At 40.1% G+C, this 20,521-nt stretch overlaps 1 protein-coding gene across 1 annotated transcript in view; it reads left to right on the top strand.

Annotated features, from left to right (window-relative positions):
* The first annotated feature begins 4,077 nt into the window (after positions 1-4,077).
* The window catches only part of SPON1 (spondin 1), a 342,309-nt gene continuing 325,865 nt past the window's right edge, over positions 4,078-20,521 (top strand). Inside the window, exons 1-2 of the mRNA XM_070957497.1 lie at positions 4,078-4,315; positions 19,505-19,611. Of these exons, the coding sequence (XP_070813598.1) occupies positions 4,078-4,315; positions 19,505-19,611 (345 nt within the window). The remainder of the gene's footprint in view (positions 4,316-19,504; positions 19,612-20,521) is intronic.

Genomic DNA, 20,521 nt, shown 5'->3' with positions numbered 1-20,521 from the left:
TCTCCAATATTGAAAATAAAACACTTCTTAATACAGGTAGTCGTCAATTTATGACCAAAATTAATCCCAAAATTTATGTTGCTATGCAAGAAGTTAAGTGTGTTTTGCCTCATTTTATGACCTTTCTTGCCACAGTTGCTAAGTGAATCACTGAAGTTCAGTGGTGGGTTGCCCCCAGTTCGGACCGGTTTGCAAGAACAGATAGTAAAACTGGCGGGAGGCTCCGCCCACTGACCCCAACGTCATCAGGAAGCTTCTGCGCATGCGAAGCGCGCACACGAAGCAAGCATGCACGTGAGATCCCATTGCAACCGGTAGTAAAGGTAAGTAGAACCCACCCCTGCTGCAGTTGTTAAGTTAGTAACACGGTTGTTAAGTGAATCTGACTTCCTCATTGACTTTGCTGTTCAGAAGGTTACAAAAGATGATCACATGATCCTGGGACACTGCCACCGTCATAAATATGAACCAATTACCAAGCATCTTAATTTTGATCACGTCATCATAAGGACGTGGCAATGATAGTAAGTTTGAAAAATAACTCGCTTTTTTCAATGCCATTATAACTTTGAATGGTCACTAATGGTCACTGTTGTAAGTCAAGGACTACCTGTACCACTTGCTGAGGAACATAAACAGGACTGGTTTGTGCAGGGGTGTCCACAAGGTATAGTAAAAGAAAGGCAAGATAGCACCCATGACAACATGGTCGAAACTCCAATTTTTAATGTGCTTTACACATGATCCTGTTCTATGTTTCTGCTCACTTGTGTTTCTGCTCACCAGGTGTGCTATTTTTATCATTCCTGGTTCACAATCCAGCCTCTTGTCACAAACAATCACACCATGTGCATTTTGTGTCAGAAGAAACTGTGGGATACACTTTACCAGATCTTATCCTAACACAGCAAAATGAAGACAAGCTGTTCCACTGGTTAATTGTCCTCACTGTTAGGAAGTTTCTCCTCAATTCTAGGTTGCCTCCTTGGTTAGTTTCCATCCATTGTTTCTTGTAGTGCCCTCTGTTGCTTTTGAAAATAAATTGATCCCATCCTCTTTGTGGCAGCCTCTCAAATACTGGAATACTGCTCTTATATCCCCCCCCCAGTCTTTCTTTTCTCTAGACTAGCCAAACCCAAATCCTGCAACCGTTCTTCATATGTTTTAGTCTCCAGGTGTTTAATCATCTTAGTTGTTCTTCTTTGCACATTTTTCAGAGTCTCAACATCTTTTTTGTAATCTGGTGATCAAAACTGGGATGCTTTATACCAGGAGTGGTCTTCCTAAGGCTTTATAAAGAGGTACTAATACCTCACTTGGTTTTGATTATTTATTTATTTATTTGTTTCCATTTCTATACCACCCTTCTCCAAATAGTACTCAGGGCGGTGAACAGCCAAAGTAAAAAACAGGACATACAAAATTTAAAAACAGTTTAAAATAATTAAATATTTTGGCCGTAAATTAAAACAACCCAATTTAAAATCAATTTAAAATTTAACTCAAGCCAACCCAGCTAGTTGAAATAAATAGGTTTTCAGGGCCTGATGAAAAATCCGGAGGTCTGTTATTGTATGTATCTCTGGGGGGAGGTTGTTCCAGAGGGTGGGCGCCGCCACAGAGAAGGCTCTCCCCCTGGGGGTCGCCAGCCAACATTGTCTGGCAGACAGCACCCTGAGGAGGCCCACTCTGTGCGAGCATACTGGCCGGTGGGAGGCTATTGGTGGCAGAAGGCGGTCTCGTAAGTACCCCGGCCCTAAGCCATGGAGCGCTTTAAAGGTGGTCACCAACACCTTGAAGCGCACCCGGAAGACCACCGGAAGCCAGTGCAGCTCGCGCAGGAGAGGTGTCACATGGGAGCGCCTCGTCGCCCCCATAATCCCCCGTGTGGCCGCGTTCTGGACCAGCTGGAGCCTCTGGGTGCACCCCAGGGGGAGCCCCATGTAGAGAGTGTTGCAGTAGTCCAGGCGGGAAGTGACGAGTGCCTGAGTGACTGTGCGTAGGGAGTCCCAATCTAGAAAGGGGCGCAACTGGTGTATCAGACGAACCTGATAAAAAGCCCCCCTGGCCACGGCCGTCAAATGATCTTCTAAAGACAGCCGTGCGTCCAGGAGGATGCCCAAGTTATGAGCCCTCTCTGTGGGGGCGAGTGATTCACCCCCAATAGCCAGCGATGGCGTCAGCTGGCTATATCGGGATGCTGGAAGCCACAGCCACTCGGTCTTGGAGGGGTTGAGTCGGAGCCTGTTTCTCCCCATCCAGGCCCGCACGGCCTCCAGGCACTGGGACATCACTTCAAGGGCATCGTTGGGGTGGCCTGGGGTGGAGATGTACAGCTGGGTGTCATCAGCGTACTGATGGAACTCCACCCCGAAGCCACGGATGATCTCACCCAGCGGCTTTACATAAATGTTGAACAGAAGGGGCGAGAGGACCGACCCTTATGGCACCCCACAAGCAAGGTGCCTCGGGGTCGACCGCTGCCCCCTGTCAACACAGATTGCGACCGGTCAGAGAGGTAGGAGGAGAACCACCGCAGAACGGTGCCCCCCACCACCAACCCCGCCAACCAGTGCAACATGATACCATGGTCGGTGGTATCAAAAGCCGCTGAGAGGTCTAAGAGGACCAGGATAGAAGAGCAACCCCTATCCCAAGCCCTCCAGAGATCATCCACCAACGCGACCAATGCCGTTTCCGTGCGTATTTGCCATCATATATATACATCATCATATATCTATTCTATCCCATCTTTTCTGGATCCAATCGTACCATAAATTGCAGTAACCTTCCCCTGGATTGGGGAGGGAATGGAGATTTTACAGAATCTTTCCCCTGGACTGGGATGGAAATGGGGATTTTGCAGTAACCTTCCCAGGCCACGCCTATCAAGCCACACCCACAGAACCGGTAGTAAAATATTTTGAAAGCCACCACTGGGGCCAGGGTACCCCCACCCCCTACCCCCGCTTGGAGACTGGGTCGCGGCACAGCGATGGGAACTTAAAGTTCCAGTTGACGATAGTCCCAGGTGTATTTGCAACAAGCCTCCTCAATCCTTCAGTGGCATTGACTTCCATGTGAACGCGTAGCGCGCAGAGACTACCGCACGCCCCCTCGGAGTGCATCCCCCCCCCTCTACCGTTTTCTTCTCGAGGCAATTAAAGTTTGCTCTTCAGAAACTTTACGCCAGCCCGGATCCTAGAAACGGGGGGGGGGGGAGAGGGAAGGGAGGGCTAATGTCACGGAGGGTGACTCTCTCGGGGTCAATCTGCTCGGACAAATCGGGCGGCAACAAATGTTTGCAGTGTCTGGTGGCCGGGAGAACGAGAGCGGTCAATAGGAACATTCCTGCTCGCTCTTTTCTCCAGAGTTTCTATAGACCAAGGCAGGAATGTAGGTGATTAATTCCGAGGCTCTGCCGTTCGATCCAAGCGCCCGCACACACACACACACACACACACACACACTCGCGTCTTGGAGACGACAGCGCCGTACCCCCGTAACCAAACCACCCAGCGCTGCTATTATTCGCCGACCCCCCCCGCCCCCCCCCCCCCCGCGAACTGAGCCGGACTTTTAAGTAAACACCAGCGAGCTGCTAATGACAAGGTCTGCGAAAGGAAAACCGCACTTCACTTCGCAGCTGGGCAGGATCAGCCCTTCTCCCTTTCCTCCTCCCGTCTGTTTGGCTAAGCCGATCCTTCCGATCGAGCGGAAGAAAGCCGCGTTAAAAAAAAAAAAAGAAGGATCCCTTAGCCTTTTCCGCGCTCTCTCCCCAAGGCTTGGGAGGCGGTGGGGAGGAGAGAGAGAGAGAGGAGAAAGCCTCCTTGAGCTGCAACTGATTAAAAGGCTGCGTTGGGTTAGTTTTTGTGGCTTGCTTGGTTTTCTCCCGAGCCGAGAAAGGAAAGGCGGAGTGGTGGTGTGTGTTTGTGTGTGTGTGGGGGGGGGGCAGGCTTTCCCCCAGCCGTCTCTTTCAACCTGTCCGCGTTGTGATTCCGGCAGCCGCAGCTCAAGCCCAGCCGTTTCCTTGGCTTTTTTTTTTATTTTGGTGAAGTTGTTTGAGGCGCCCGCAGGATGGGACGTTGCCGGCTTTCTCCGGCTGCTTTCCGAGCCCTGCAGTTGCTCGCCTGGACTTTCCCGCTGGTGACATTGGCTTCGTTGCCGGACGAAACCTTAGAGAGAGCCTCGAAATCCGAAGGCTACTGCAGCCGGATCCTGCGAGCCCAAGGCACGAGGAGGGAAGGGTATAATGAATTTAGCCTCCGCGTGGAAGGCGATCCGGATTTCTACAAGCCCGGAAACAGTTACCGGGGTAAGTCCACCTTGGGCGCTTTTTTGGGGGGGGGGGGGTGGGATGGGGAGAGATCCCAGAACCGGATCGTGAGGAGAGTTAAACGCCGGGGGATCAGGTTTCTTGGGATTCTTCCCCCACTCTCTTTGGGTCGGAGAATCCAGAACACTTGTTCGTTCTTTCTTTCTTTCTAATTCTTCCCGAGGTCGTGGCTACTACTAGTCATCTCCCTCTGCCCCCCCTCGCCTTTCATGGTTTAAGGGAAGCCAGCTCCTCTACTACCTGCGCCAGTATTATTATTATTTTTTACCTTAATCGCCCCTTGCACGCTTCTCTGTCAGCCGTACCTTATTTCACACTTGGCCAGGGAGATTCCCTCCTCGGTTTGCAACTGTCTCCCTGGGAAATAATAGAGGAATAGGAAAAGTCCTGGGATTCAGGAAATGGGAATAAAAGGGTTTAAGAAGAAAAGTAGGACTTGTCCTTTCCTCAGGGTGGGAATCTTAAGAACAGCCTAAATAACTATAAGTGGGAGAATAAGGGAAACTCCATTATGAAACAATGGAGAAATCACTTTTGTTCAGCCAGCATAGCAGATTCATTCTGAGATAAGCAGATTTAACATCTCTGATCCAACATTTAATTTGTTTAGATCTTTTAAAACATTCTTTGGAAGAATTAGCAAGTCCTAAACCTAAAGGCATCACTTCTTCCTTTAGAAAGTGCTGATGGTAGAAATAATTTTGGGGGCACTACATTTCCTACTGTTTTTTTAACCTGTAGCTTAGATAAATAAAACAGCAACCAAAATAACTTATCCATCTCCTATGAAACATACTTAACTAAACTAAACTAAGACCTGAATTGCTCTGTCTTAAAACATATTCTTATAAAAGCAGATTCCTATCAGCAATAAACCACTTGTGATTAGAGCACTATCTTATGGTTGGTGGGGAAATGCTGAATAAAAGTAGTTGAAGCAAAACATAGGGAAAAACTTAACATTCTCTTTGTACAATTCTAAATATGCAACTCCTTTTCTGCTATATCTCAACTTGATTCCTGCCTTTTAGAGGTTTCTTTTTTGCAGCTGTTAAGCTGTAAATATGAAGATTTGGTTTATCTGAAAAGTTGTGGGATGGGAGGAAAACATCTGTCAAACTCCTAAAACAAACTTGAGGAAAAATTTTTTCCAACAGAATGCAATCAAAGACATTTTACATGTTCGCTAACAGTTAGAGGTTGTGGTTCTAACTGCTGGCACTTTAAGCAATGTGGTATCAAAATTTTAGTAAACATATGTCATTCAAAGCTAAAATCCTTCCAAAAATCTCCTAAAACTTAACCAGATGGAACAAGCATAAGAAAAATATTGTTCAGTGCAACTTTGTTTCTTATAGCAGCTTAATATTGTCACTTTGTTTTATTTTTATTAACTGTCACAAGAATTTAACAAGTATCTCTCATGCAATATGGAATGACATCACACTAAATACTGTATGGAAACAGATTTTCTCCCTGTACTACTTTTTTTTTTATATGATTCTCCCAGAAATTGTCTTATCAAAATGCAAAGAATGCAACAAGAACAGCTGATTAAATTAAGGGCAAACTGAGGTTACACAGCTTATAAATTATCAGGAAGTAAGGAAATGTTCTTTAGAATAAGATGGGAAATGTGAAATGTAGGCAACAGAGGCTGAGGACATGGGAAAATCCTGATGCCAAGAAGTAGCCCAGGTGTTTTTGTCATCCTGTGGGCTTTTAAGAAAATAAATCATGATTTGGAGCCTGAAGCTCTTCTTCAAACAGAACAGGAATGAAGAGGTTCTCTGCTTATAGCACTGCTGCTTTGCTTAGCTGACAATCACTTGTTTTGGGATAAGAAAGATGTAATCCATTCTCAAGTGAATCAACATCTTGTTGATTTCAGGTCTATCCATATGTCACTTTCATTTGCCAAAGATCATTAACACAACTCATTCAACTTCAACCCTGTGCTGGGTTGTTGTTGTTGTTTTCAGTTACTAGGAGGTGTAGGTGGTCACAATTTTGTGAAGAAAGGTCTATAAGAAAGCATTGATCTGCATTGAAAATGGAGAGAATTTTTTGTTAAACAGCTGTGTCCACTTAGAACAAAATTTTGGATTGGGGCTGGGGTGAAAAGAAAGAAGCCCAATCAACAGAAGTATGGCATAAAACGCTTTACATTCACCAATGGTGCCTTATTAGATAAATTCATTTGTGGTTCACATGCTCACACCCAGAGTTCACAATATCAGGAAGCATTCCGGAACCTTTAATCATCAATGGTGGTCAGTTTAATTCACCAAGATTATTTAGTAGCAGTGAGAGAAACTACCATACATTCATCATCTAATATTATTCAGTGTTAGTCTGTGGTAGAGAATGAAAAAATAATGGTGTGGATGAAGATAGGCTCCTTCCTGTCTAAAATTAAAGAGTCTTCTCCACCCCATGCTTAGTTTTATCCAAGTATACTTATCCAAGTTTAAGAGTAATTTTCTTTTTCCAAAAGAATTTCAATTTGAAAGAGCTAGCCAACAGAAATTGTTAGCAACTCACCACATTACATTTGTCAAGATTCTAGAAGGATAGAGAGCCAAAAGTTTTCAAAAACTTTTTTTTCTAAGAAAAATGTGGGTGGTTACTTTCTTTTTACAATAAAAAGAAAGATCATTTTGTAGGAGATCCTTGGAATATTGCAGACTTTCCCCTTTTTCTTCCCCACCTCCCAGTGCTCCAGAAATTACTGTATTCTAAATCTTGGGGTTTTGGAGAGTGCGTACAGAGAAACTTTGCAGAAAGGATTGAGAGAGGGGGAAGAGAAGCTAACAACAAACCTAGCTTCCAGATAAACAGTTGAAGAACTTTCTGGAACCATTGAGTGAAATTTTCCCTTTAATTTCTATGCCACAAATATTTTTAATTTTGATCCCCAATAGTGGAGAAAAAGGGATAAAATGCATTGTTTATCCATCTATGGAGATGCACACATGCAGCCCCCACTATACCAACCTTTCCTTTCTTGATGCCCCAGAATTGGCCAGGAAGGGTAAACATTACAATCTACAACTGGCTTGGGAAGGACTGTACAGTACTTAACTTTAAGGCTTAGTTCCTAGGTGGATGGAAGTATTTTAGTGTCCTGTCTTTTACTATGCAATAGTCTCTCCATTGGATCTAGTGTCCTTGGCTTCCATTAAATCCAAAGAGAAGCTGTCATAAAAAAAAAATGAGAAAGGTTACAATGTGACAGAGAGGCACCTCTCAGTAAATAATAACAACAGCACATTCTCTCACCTTGCAATTAGAATGTAAGGTAGGAAACACCACTGGCAATACATGAAGGTGAGTCCAATAATTTTGGAGACATCCCTTCAAATAAATCTAATTTGAGGCTGCAATCCTATCTACAGATGAGCTTCACCAAATACATTTTGCTGGCATAGACATGTATGTGATTATGTTATTGTAGCTGGTCTTCATTTTCCTCTTGCCTCTTGAGGCAAAGCATCTATACCACTTCTCAGTTCTCTCTTAAGAACCAGCATAAGTGAATGTTGGCTCTTTTTGATTAACTTTGTTAGCATCATGAATGTAGATGTCCTCATATTGCTCTGGCTAAAATACAGCACTCTTCACAATAGTTTATAATTATACTGCAAATAAAAACTATTAAGATGTGAATGCAAGTTGAGCAAAAGCACCTTCAAATGTATAGCTTTATATAATACCTATTTATACCAGTTCGCTCCCACAGAGAGGGTCTCCTCCGGGTGCCATCGGCCAAGTTATGTCGGCTGGCGACACCCAGGGGGAGGGCCTTCTCTGTGGGAGCCCCAGCCCTGTGGAACGAACTGCCCCCGGAAATTCGTAAGATCTCCGAACTCCGGGTGTTTCGCTGCGCACTGAAGACCCTGTTGTTCCGCCAGGCCGGACTATCAACATAATAGTTTTAAATTGGGGTATTTAAATTTTTTGGGGTTTTAAATCTGAGCCAATTTATTTAATTATTTTAAATTTTATATTGCTGTTTTGTCTGTGTTTTTAAATAGGCTGTACACCGCCCTGAGTCCTTCGGGAGAAGGGCGGTATAGAAATAAAATTATTATTATTATTATTATTATTATTATTATTATTATTATTATTATTATTATTATTATTATTATTATTTACAATAGTGCAAATCATTTCTATTTCTTAAATGTGGTTCCCACTGTTGTTCTTTATCATAGGGCTGTTTTTTTTTTTTAGAAAGGCCAAGAGTAAGACATTAGTAACAGTATATGGCAGAATATTGTGGGAGTTCTGATATTTTGAAACGAGGAGAAGGAGTACTACGCTGGAAAAAGAAAAAAAAGAAGAATCAATTATATTTTATCTTGACTCTTTCCACTATAAGATTTGGGATTTTGTCCAAACTTTCTCTTACTGTATGTGCAGTCTGCCAGTATCGACTGGAACCTTGTATAATCTACTCTGACAGCAAATGTGGATATAGTATTATGGATCCTTCCTATGCAAATGGAAGGAGGAATGTCAACTCCATTGAAAAGCAAGGTTTGTAACTAATCCCTTCCACAGTGGGAATGTCTTTCTTGGTTCATCTAAGGGACCAGTAATGCAGGGTTACACAGTAGAAGAATTGTTCTACAGAAAGAACCCATAATAGATAGATTTAGTAAATATGAGCTGCAGAATTCTGGATGATCACTAGATGGGGGCAATACAGTTCATTCTGATTCATCTCAGGTTTGAGATACAGGATCTCAGAAGGAAAAGAGAATTATAACAGAATTAGAGAGAGGAAGTTGGGAGTAGGAAGTGGTTTGCTTTTGCTTTTGTTCCTGTCTTCTAAATTTTGGGTGATCTCATATTACATCTCATATCCCAAATTAAGAGATCCCTGGTCATTGCAGGCAAAATGTAGAAGGAGAAGAGAAATAGATTTCTCCCTGCAATCTGTTGGATGTAACTAAGCTATTGTCCTTGTGACTGGCTTGATTGGTCAGTGGGATGAGTGGATTCCAAAATGAATCTGTTGATCCAGTTAGACCCTGGACAGGTAAGCTTTATCCCTAAGCAGACACAGTTTTCATAGGGTTAAAAAAAATCCCTTAGTTAGCTGTATCATGGGATTAATTAATCAGTTTTCTGTACCAAGATGACATTGAAATTGCAGAGAAGCTAAGTGGAAATGAAGCCACTACGGCTGTTCTTTTCCACCTCCACCCCCAACTATATGAGCTTATGAGAAAATGAGCAAAATCAAATGGAAAATGATAGTTGCATTTCCCTGCAGGCTTGATAAATCTACCTTAGACTGGGGAAACGGAAGGGTTATTAAGCACAGCAAACATCAGCATGGATAGCTGGGGAGATATATAAGATTTGCTTTATTGCAGCTTACTATTTTCTGTGTGATGATAAGATATGTGAGATATCACATTTTGCCAAACCTCTTTGTCTGCATTTGTGGGATTGTTTTCTACAATATCAACTACTACAACTAATTGAAAAGTATGCTCCATTCTTTCTTCTCTCTGAAGAATACATACAGCCGTCCCTCAGTGCTACAAATGCATCTTTCTGATCTAGACAATGAATTGATCATTACAGGTTTCTTCTTGCTTTTAGTGGCTCTTAATCCTAACATTAATTGTCATACCCTGTTTCCCCGAAAATAAGACATTCCCTGATAATAAGCCCAATCAGGCTTTTGAACACATGCACTAAAATAAGCCTCCTCCCGAAAATAAGCCCTCCCCAAAAATATTTAAACGCAGAGCTGGAAATCAGGTAAGATGGCAAGAGGAGCCCCATCTTGCTCCACATGCCCCAAAATAATAAGACCTCCCCGAAAATAAGGCCAAGCGCTTATTTCGGGATTCAAAAAATATAAGACAGGGTCTTATTTTGGGGAAACACGGTAGTACCTTCCCTATGGAACAGCTTCCCCCCCGCCCGAGATTCAGAGGGCTCCAGTCCTTCACAAGGGTGTGAAGACCTGGTCTCCCCGAGACACTGGGCTGGGTCATTGAGCCCCATATAGGTGCAGCATGTTATGAGATTGTTGTGGTGCCTAGTATTATGATTATTTTTAACTTTGTATTCAAAGATATATGTAAATGTAGAGAGATAGAGAGATAGAGATAGAGATAGATAGAGATAGATAGAGATAGATAGAGATAGAGATAGAATGTTTGTGGGTTATTGTCAGCCATCTAAGAATACATATTTAAGATGGCTGGATGTAAAAAACCAACAAATAAGTAGCCCAAAGGGCCAAAGTTCAGCAAAATTAGTTTTATTCTAGCCAAATCTAAAATATGTAGCTGCTTGATTAAGAGGTGGAGATTTTAGGGAGCTCCTACTGAATTTAGTGGCTGTATTTGCACAACAATTGAACTGAGTCAGTTAATAAAGTAGTACCGATAGTAGCAGCAACATATCTGTTTAACATGGACTTGTAACTAAGCACAATACGGATGTTGATATAATTGTTGGTATAATAAAATAAAACATTTGTACATTCAAATTAATGTATTTTTACATTTTCTATTTAATATCAAATTTAAAAACATATTAACTTCCACAGTAAACTAGGTTTCACAGTGACTCAAGTAAAAGAAGTAGGCTTAGTGCTTTTCTATATGTTAAGAGGTCTGACTCCAAGTTTAATTATGGGAGGGGGGGAAAGACAGCTTTACAGAACTGGAGCAAAGTGAGGAAAATCTTCCATCAGAGGAAAAAGTATTAATCTTGACCTAGTAGTTGGATCAAATACAAAAGTCCCTTTTAAAAGTTATTTTAAAAAATAACTGGTATGACCATACATAGGGCATGATGTATCAGCATCAGTAATTTATGCTGGCATGAATATTCAAACCACTAATTATACTGGTGATAAAAAAATATGGGAGCAAAATAAGAAAAGTCCAGAGTATTATGAGTACCAGTATTCCAGATACAAATTAAGGGGTTAAATAAGATGACCCAAGAAACAGATAGGTACAATAATTCATGTGAGACCCAAAGAATGTACCACCTGCTTAATCATCTCTATAATGTGGAATTGAACATTCATTAACTTTAACAGGTTTTTTTTAAAGATCAGTGTTAATTTAGACTCCCAGGTTCCTTATGCCTGGTAAGACCCACAGGCGGCAGTCTTGAAAACCAAAGGGGAAAAGAAACAGGGATAGACAAATGAATCTAGAAATCATCAACATAGATATGATAATTAAACTGGTAAAATGAAAATCAAGGAGCCTGTTGGAAGTGTGTATAAATAAAATAATAAGGTGCCCAACACTGAACCCTGAGGAACCCCTACTGCTAATAGAAAAGATTGGAAGATGTTCTACAAAACTTAGAACATTTGGTGAAAAAATCAGATTGAAACCCTGAAATACTGCACCAACAATACCAAGGGAACTTAAATATATAATGTCAAATGTGATACAGTAAATAAGTCTACTAGCACCAGTACTGACAATATATCGTCAATAAAATAATCAGCAACATGCATCAACAAAGATTCTGTAGGGTATCCTATACAAAAACCTGATTGAAATGAGTACCTAAGATTAATTAGTATGAGGTGAAAGGGGAATTGAGGGAGGAATATTCCCTCAAAAATCTTAGCTACAAAGGAAAAGAGTAAACATTAGAAGTTAGGACAAACAGAAAAATCAAGATTTTTTCAACAAAGAACATAAATAGGCAAGTTTCCAAGACTCAGGAAAAGAAGCAGTGATGAGAGGCCAGTTCATCAACCTTTAAATAGAAGACAAGAAAGAAAGAAAGGAGAAATGAATGAAGAAGAGAAGAAAAAGGATCAGAAGGACAGACAATGTAAGCAGCTTTAGTGATTATTTTGGCTACCACCTTCCCTATAACTGGAGAGAAGAAAATTTCAGGTATGATGAAATTTGCAACTGGAACTACTTAATTCAGGAACATTAAAATACACAGGATTGGAATTAAGGCTTGAACTGACTCAATTTTCAGTACAAAGTAGTTGCAAAAGTCATTAGTCATATGTTAACAGGAAAGCTCCAGATAAAGACTGTAGAACAAATAGCTACTTTACTTTAGATTTACATGAGTAGATACTGTATACTAATGTTAGGTTGTTTGGATTGTTTTACATTAAAGTGTTCAGAGAAATCATGTTGGTAAGATTGCCACTTATCCTAAATATTTTCTCCCTATCACCCTGTTTCCAAATTTAAGTATGAATTTGATGCTATTGTGGAGTTAACCAGGAACAGACATTTCTAATAGTAGTTACTTTTCCTATGGCCAAATCGAGTACAACTCATACTGCTTGGCAGGCCAGATTTTGTCAAATGTTATCCATTTCTTCTGATTTAAATAAATGTGAACTATTAGAAAGAAGTACAGAGGAAATGGTTGCAAATGATATGAACTGGCCCAATCTTAGCTTTCAAAAAAGCCACAGGAGAACTAACTTTACCATGAAGAATGAAAGTAATCAGACTGGATTTCTGTGAAAATGTGGCTAATATTTTTCTACCTATTTGGTTTTGCCTTTCAATTAATAAAAAACTAAATAAATAAGTACCACAGACATATGATTACTTAAGACAATATTATCTTGTCAATGAGCCAATGTAGTCTTCAGTAATATTAAGATGTGAGAGGACTATGGAGAATATACTTCTTCAGCAAAGAAATATTATTTATCTGAGATACTAAAATCTCCCAGAATGACTTAAGTTCTAGATCAGATAGACAATCAAGAGGTAAATCTTCAACAATCTGTTAATTACACTGGGTAGAATTAATTTATTGGAATGTCTACGGAGATTCTCGGATATCCAAGTAATGGTTTTTCCAAAGGTGGGGTTTTTTTTCTTTTCAAAAGACAACTGGACAGTCCAATTGCCTTTTGAAAAAAATCACCTTTAGGATAACTTATTGGAAATTTCAAATCAGCAATCAGGAATTATAATGAATTTAATAGTTGCTGCTAAAGGAGTAGACACAGAAAGTGAGAATTAGCAAATGTCAGTATCATTTAGATTTAATCAAGTGGTCACAGGAACCCAGCATGTCAGGTGAGATTAGTTTTATCATGTCACATGAACATCAATAATTCATTCATTTCTTTTTCTTGATATGCTCCAGCTAGCACATGATTCATTTATTTTTAGTAAGGCCTTCAGTCTTAAGTTGTTGAAATAATTGGTATGAAACTTTCCACTGACTTTCCACTGGAAGAAGCTAAAGAAGACTTAGGTTCTTCAAAGTTATAATGGAATAGAAGGAAAGGATGTGATATACGAAGTTTCAGCTTTATTACAAGCTGACATATTATGGGACCGGGAAGATTAAGTTCTAACTACATTCTATTTCATAACTATACATCAGACTTTTACAAAGAATATATTATTACTGTAAAATGCAGAGACATTTTGATAGTGAAATGCTGTGTCTGGATTTTGACCTTTAATATCCATATATTCAGATTTTTCTTTATAACAGAAAGGACTGAGAAGAGTTCTAATAATATTAGATACATGTAATCTAATAAGTCTGGGAAACTATGCCTTCAGCAAGATGGTAACATTGGGAAATAAGTCATAACACTCATGAATACTTAGAATTGCTTTTATTCATAGACAAAAAACATTAGAACAAGGTCAGATAACATGATTCTTGCAAGTAGAAACAATGAATCATGCTAAATAAATTTTTTTATTAAAATTAGGCTGGAATACACATTCTGAGTGATTTTCCAGCAGAATGTTGGAACCATACGTACCATTATAAATCTCTTGTCTTCTTTAAAGAAATAGCTTTTTGCCATCAGTTTCATTAGCATTGGAAAATGCTGCCCATTCTATGTCAAAAGCTTTTTTAAAAATTCCCTTGTCAGCCCACTCTTGTAACAATTTGATGTGGCATTTGGGTTTCTATTGACCAAAAGTACAAAGGTTCACAGATCAGTGAAACTATAAAAATAGAGGGGGCAGAGATCTATTCCCTTCTGAAATGCACTCTTAACATTTTGTCTTACTCTGTTTAATTGATGCTTTGTAGCTATGTAGTCTGGAAGAAAAGTGTTCTTTTTTTGCTGTGATGCTATCACTTTCATCTGTAAGGAAAAAATCTGTGTATTTCTTATAAGTAAAACAGGAATTATACAAGAAGTGATAGGAATGGAAAATATTAACCTAATGGTATAACATTAAAATCCTATTTGTACTTTGGTTCAGTTTTTTTTTTATTTTTCATTATCTAGTTCTTAATGTTACTATTTGTTTATATTTATACATCTAAACTTTCAGACCTCATTTTTATTTTTTGTATTTAGAAAGAATGGCACCGAGGGTAGTGCAGTCCTACAAATATTAAATACAATTTTGTTCAGTGGCTTTTCCCAGGACATATTACATGGATAGAATAGAAATATTTGTAGTTCAAGATTGAGCTGTGGGGTCCTTGATACTCTTTGAGCTTGGTTGTTTTCTTGCAGAGATTTGTTGTTTTCTTGCAGACACACTGATGATGTTACCTAGTTTGGTAATGAAATGTATGCAAGAAAACAACCAAGGTCAGAGAGCACAAAGGACTCCATATTAGATAGTTTTAGATTGGTTGAAAATAAAGTTTAGAACTAAGCATTGAAAGTTAGCCTATCCCCAGCTGATCAGCTCTATTTATTTGAATAATTCATGTAGAGGGGTTTCATTTACTCGATATGTAAACAAGAATCCATCCTATGAACATTTTTTAAAAGATCCACTTTCAAAGGCCTTTCTTAACAATGAGATAATCTGCAAATCATCTGTTGCTTTCTCTAGTCAGACATATTAATAAGTGAAGGATCGCTTGAGATTTTTGGAACATCTGTGCTTGAAGTATTACTAGTGGACAGCATCTGGGGATAGATAATTATCCAAGGAGGGGTTTTCTTAGTTGTGATAGCCAGAATTTCAGGTACCATGGAAGCTAAAAAAAAGATGCAGTTAGAAGAGCAAATATTATCTTCATTCAATTGACAGTAATTGCTTGCTGGATTAAACATCTTTCACAGACAGAAAGAATCTTGTATCCTTAGATGGAAGATCCTGGATTCAACTCATTGTCATTTGTGAAAATTACAGGTGTATTATATTGAATAGTTAGATGAGGCTGTCAAACTTTAGTATTTAGAGATTAGCAAAGTTGTCTTTGGACATGCCATATAGACAACTATAAATGTTTCATTCACACCTATATAAAATCCTTTATTTAAAAAAAAAAGCACAAAAAAACAACAACAGGGAAAATATTGAATAAGATTTAAACCAGAATTATGCTGCAGGGACAAAAAAAATCTTCATACTGTCTGAAAAAGAGTTTTCTGAAACATTTATCAGAGTTGGCAAATTACTAAGGGGTAGAAATCTCCTACCAAAGCATCATCATCATTTGTTGAATATATAAATTTGAAGTTGGTCCAGTGAATTAGAACTTTTTTACAATTGCTCAGATGGTATAGGGTAGCACAGTGCTACATTATACATATATGCATACACAGTGCAGTGCAGTGCAGTGCAGTGTAGTACAGTTTTTATATTTTATTGATCTTTCTATGAACTGCCCAGGATTATTGTATAAAGGGTGGACAGTCATATTAGTCAAGGAAGGAATGTTAAGGATATTGGTGTTGTGTTACCAACCAGCAGAGTAAATGCACAAGGAAACGTTGCTGAGAGCAATGAATAAGAGTTATGCAAACTGGTTTATCAAAAGCTTACTTTATAGTAGAAAAACAGTCTCATAGTCTTTAAACAAATTCCAAGTCTTTGCCATTTAAATCAGTCCAGTAGTTACAGAATCTTCTTACTCAACAAACAGTAGTTGGTTAGAATAACAAACTCACTCTGGTTCACAAACCACGATGGATGCAGATCCATCAAACCAATGATTAGCAGATAACAACTCCTCCCAATGGTAGCTTATCATATCAGCTTCATCATTCCATCATCTTCATACACAATGGCTGCATAGCATAGCAGCAACTGAACATGTTACAGTACCTTGCTTAAATACTCTCATAACCAGTCATTATCTAATTACAGCATGACTCAGCATTAAAGTCACATAATACATTTACAGATTAAAGTTACAGTACACTTATATTGCCTGGACAACATAGTTAGGCTCAAACCATATCCTAACAAGGAAGAAAGAGAGGGAGGGAGGGAAGGCTCCATTCTGCAACAACTTATTGCTATAGCAGCAGGCGTGGCAATGAAAATGAACAACAGATTGCTTCTGATTGGGGTAATACCAGCTGTATTAGAGATAGGAAGATCCATCCTCTTTCAAGCTTTTCATCAACAGATGTGCAACCTAACCATCTAGGACAGGGGTGTGTCAAACTGGCGGCCCGCGGACCAGATGCGTCACTTTCAGGCCACACCCACCCCAGCTCTGCGAACGGGGAAAACGTCATGAAACATCACATGACGCCATAGTGATGCAGCGAATTTGACACCATGATCTAGGACATATCTAATGCTGCATTCCCAGGACGGTTAATTCCCAAATTAGTGCAATGCTAAGCAAAGCAGAATTCTCAACCTTCAGACAGGAGTCCTTGACTATTATTAATATATGAAACTTCTTGTACTTTGGGCAATATTGTAAAGTCTTAAAGAAGGAGAAGATAAGATTGTGAACTTTAGCACCTTGGATTGTCATTGAATGGGTTAGAGCTATTGTGGTTGGGGTCTTTGAGGTGTAATAGTTGTAATGTTGGATTAGACCTGAATACATTCAGGTTCAATTTCTTATTTGGCTATGGGTGAGTGTATAAATCACGGTTCTTTTAAAATTACAGATTCAATAGTTTTTATCCAATATATTAGGGCAAATTTGATAGATTTGTAGAACATGCTAAGCCAAAACCAAACAAGCCACACTGTGTCACAGTGTGATGTGAACTGAGCATTCTTTGAGAAAATGGTAATGGTGCAAGTGAATTGTTGGTGCCTTTTCATAACTAAAATCAGAAGTTAATTCTAACAAAATGCATTTCGCTTTTGTATTCTGTGATATCTTTATTCATATTTGGTTAGGTGATTCATGTAGACTAATTTTAATTCAGCATAAGTGCTTGAAGGTGGCAGCCTATTTCTTCAGCTGCCAGAACTGCTGGCAGCAGGAAGTACAAGGCAATTAAGAGAATGTTTACTTTCAATAAGCACTGAGTGGTAAAGTATGTGGCAGAGAATGCCACTGAGATTATAGTTTTATGCTCTTTTTTCCTGGGAAATGCTTCTGTTGAACTTACCTGTAATGAGGCTTACCTCTGGGTACCTTGGTTAAAATGGGAAAAGTGGCATTGGATTCTCAGTGAAACTTTTCTCAATCTTTGTACAAACATTCTATCTCATCTATTTAGACTTAGTCTCCCAAAAGTACCATTGAGTGTAGACTGTAGCACCTATCATCATTATGGCTGTTGCAGAAACAGATACTACTTTCTTCCTTTTTTCCATGGGCTCCAAGAAAACTTTTTGAGATCAAATCTGAAGTCCTGCTCATCCCTAATGCCTTCTGTTTCTTGGCATTGATTTTGTGGATAACAGCCTGAGTGCTCTCGTAAAAAAGCTTAAATGTTCACCATATTTCTGTTCACTTCCTACTTCGGTATATTTTCCACTAGAGAGTAACCAGGCCTTAGTGAGGAAGAATGTTAGACACGTTTCAAAATATATCGATGGAAGCAATCTTAGTAACATGTGGCATATGAAATGTCCTTGCATGAAAAGGGGTGCACTCAAATATCTGTTATCAGAAGTAGTACTATTAATTAAACAATGTTCAGTTCTTCCTTGCATCTCATCAAATTTACTTAGGAGAATTCGGGGAGCATCTTTGAAGGGAAATCCAGTTGGGAAAGCAGGAATGTGTTCAATTTATATATAGGGAATAAAGATATTCCCTTTAAAAGATGAGGCTTGTTTTCTGCCACACATACTATTATTATTCTTTTTTTCAGTTTATAAAAAAGAGACAACATGAAATATTTTCCAGGACTACAATATTTGCAAAGAGTTCAACATAACATCTTCTATTTAGACTAAAACTACCCGGGGTGGCTTGCTACAGGTTCACCCAGGTTCAGGAGAACCCATAGCTAATGTTATGGCCGGTTCAGAGAACCTCCAAATCCCACCCCTGGCTGGCCCTTTCCACCCCACCCACCCATGCCCCTCCCAGGACTCTCCACATGGCCCATTTTGAATGTGAGGTAAATGCAGGGCCCACACAAAGGCTCAGGGAGGAGGGAAAATGGGCTTCCCAGAAGTTCCAGAAGGCTGGAAATGGGCCTATTTCGCCCTCTCAGAGGCTCAAGGAAAGTCTTCAGAGCCTGGGGAACAGGGGTGGATTCTAAAATTTTTTACTACCGGTTCTGTGAGTGTGGCTTATTTTGTGGGTGTGGCTTGGTGTGTGGGGGGGTAATGTGACTGTGTGGGCGTGGCCAACTTTTTTTTTTTTTACTTTTAAAACCATTTTTTCTACAACCTTAAGAGGTTGCAGAAAAAAAATGCTTTTAGAAGCCTCTGGCGATCAGGCAACTCAGCTGGGATCACCAGAGGCTTTTAAAGGCATTTTTTTCCTACAACCTCTTCGGCCAAAGAGGTTGCAGAAAAAATGCTTTTAAAAGTTAAAAAAAAAAAAACCTCTGATGAGGTGGGTGGGGTAAATGAGTGGTGACTGGGCCGGGGACCGGTTTGGGGGCGTGGCCAGCCAATGCTATTACCGGTTCTCCGAACTACTACAAATTTTTACTACCGGTTCTTGCGAACCGGTGCGAACCAGGAGCAACCCACCACTGCTGGGGAAGGTGAAAATGCCCCCCCCCGCCCTGGTGCAAGAGGCCAACTAGGCCACGCCCACCATGGCCACGCCCACCCAGGAACCAGGCAGAGAATCCGTTGCTGAAATTTTTGAAGCCCACCCCTAAAACTACTGTATTCTCTGCTGGCACAGCTTCCTCTTTCAATTTTAGAAGAATCCATTGAAGACTCCATATTTGAAGGCATCAGATTCTGGAATGATCAATAGCCAAGATTTGTTTTTGTTTTTTGTTTTTTTAAAAAAGGAAACAACTTTATGGATTTCAAATGTGGTATTTTTCTTCCTTTCCTCTTGCAGTAACACTATCTGCAGCTACACCAGCCTATTTTCGTGGATTCACATTGATTGCTTTGAAAGAAGGCAAAGAAGGAGACAAAGAGGAAGACCATGCTGGTACTTTCCAGGTGAGGAACAGTCTTTTGAACTATTGATTTAGAAATATGAACTGGCTGGAAACAGGAGCCATACCTTTCTTTATACACATTCCCCATATCTTAAATTGTCACTGTAACAATGAAATAAATGCTATAGCTTTAATCAAGTCAGATTAATATGAGAAAAGAACTGTAAGTAGGCTATAGAATTCAACAAGATGTTGTATTCTTACATTTGTAATACTATCTTTTGCCTGTTTGCTTTGAAATCCTTCCCACTGAAATTAGTGGGATTTTTGAGCCCAAGTAAGGTATACTTTATTATTTATTTATTATTATTTTGTCACATTTCTATGCTGCCCAACTCCCAAGGGACTCGGGGAGGCTTACAACAGAGAATAAAACAATGCAACAATATCCCATACAAAAGTTAAAAAGAAGACATTAAAACATTAAAACATTAAAACGTTAAAACACATACACTCCAATTTGTCACAAGATCATTATAACGAGATCAACAGCTCAGGCCTGTTGGAAGAGCCAGGTCTTCACCGCTTTCCGGAAAACCAATAGGGTGGGGGTGGTCTGGTCTTCAGGAGGTAATTGGTTCCAGAGAGCCGGGGCAGCCATAGAGAAGGCCCTCCCTCGCAGGCCCGCCAGCCAACATTGTTTAGCTGACAGGACCCGGAGGAGACCGACTCTGTGGGATCTTAACGGTCGCTGGGAGCTATGTGGTAGAAGGCGGTCTCGAAGATAGCCTGGCCCTGAGCCATGTAGGGCTTTAAAGGTAATAACCAACACCTTGAATTGCGCCCAGAGACCGAGAGGGAGCCAGTGCAGCTCGCGGAGAATTGGTGTAATGTGGGTGTATCTAGGTGTACCCACTATAATTCGCGCAGCTGCATTCTGGACCAACTGTAGTCTCCAAACACTTTTCGAG

Source organism: Pituophis catenifer, unplaced genomic scaffold (genome assembly GCF_029215685.1).
Source record: "Pituophis catenifer annectens isolate HBS135680 unplaced genomic scaffold, rPitCat1.0.hap2 SCAF_1, whole genome shotgun sequence".
NCBI lineage: Eukaryota > Metazoa > Chordata > Lepidosauria > Squamata > Colubridae > Pituophis > Pituophis catenifer.
Note: the sequence above shows the minus strand (reverse complement) of the source record. Positions and strands in the feature narration are given on the sequence as shown.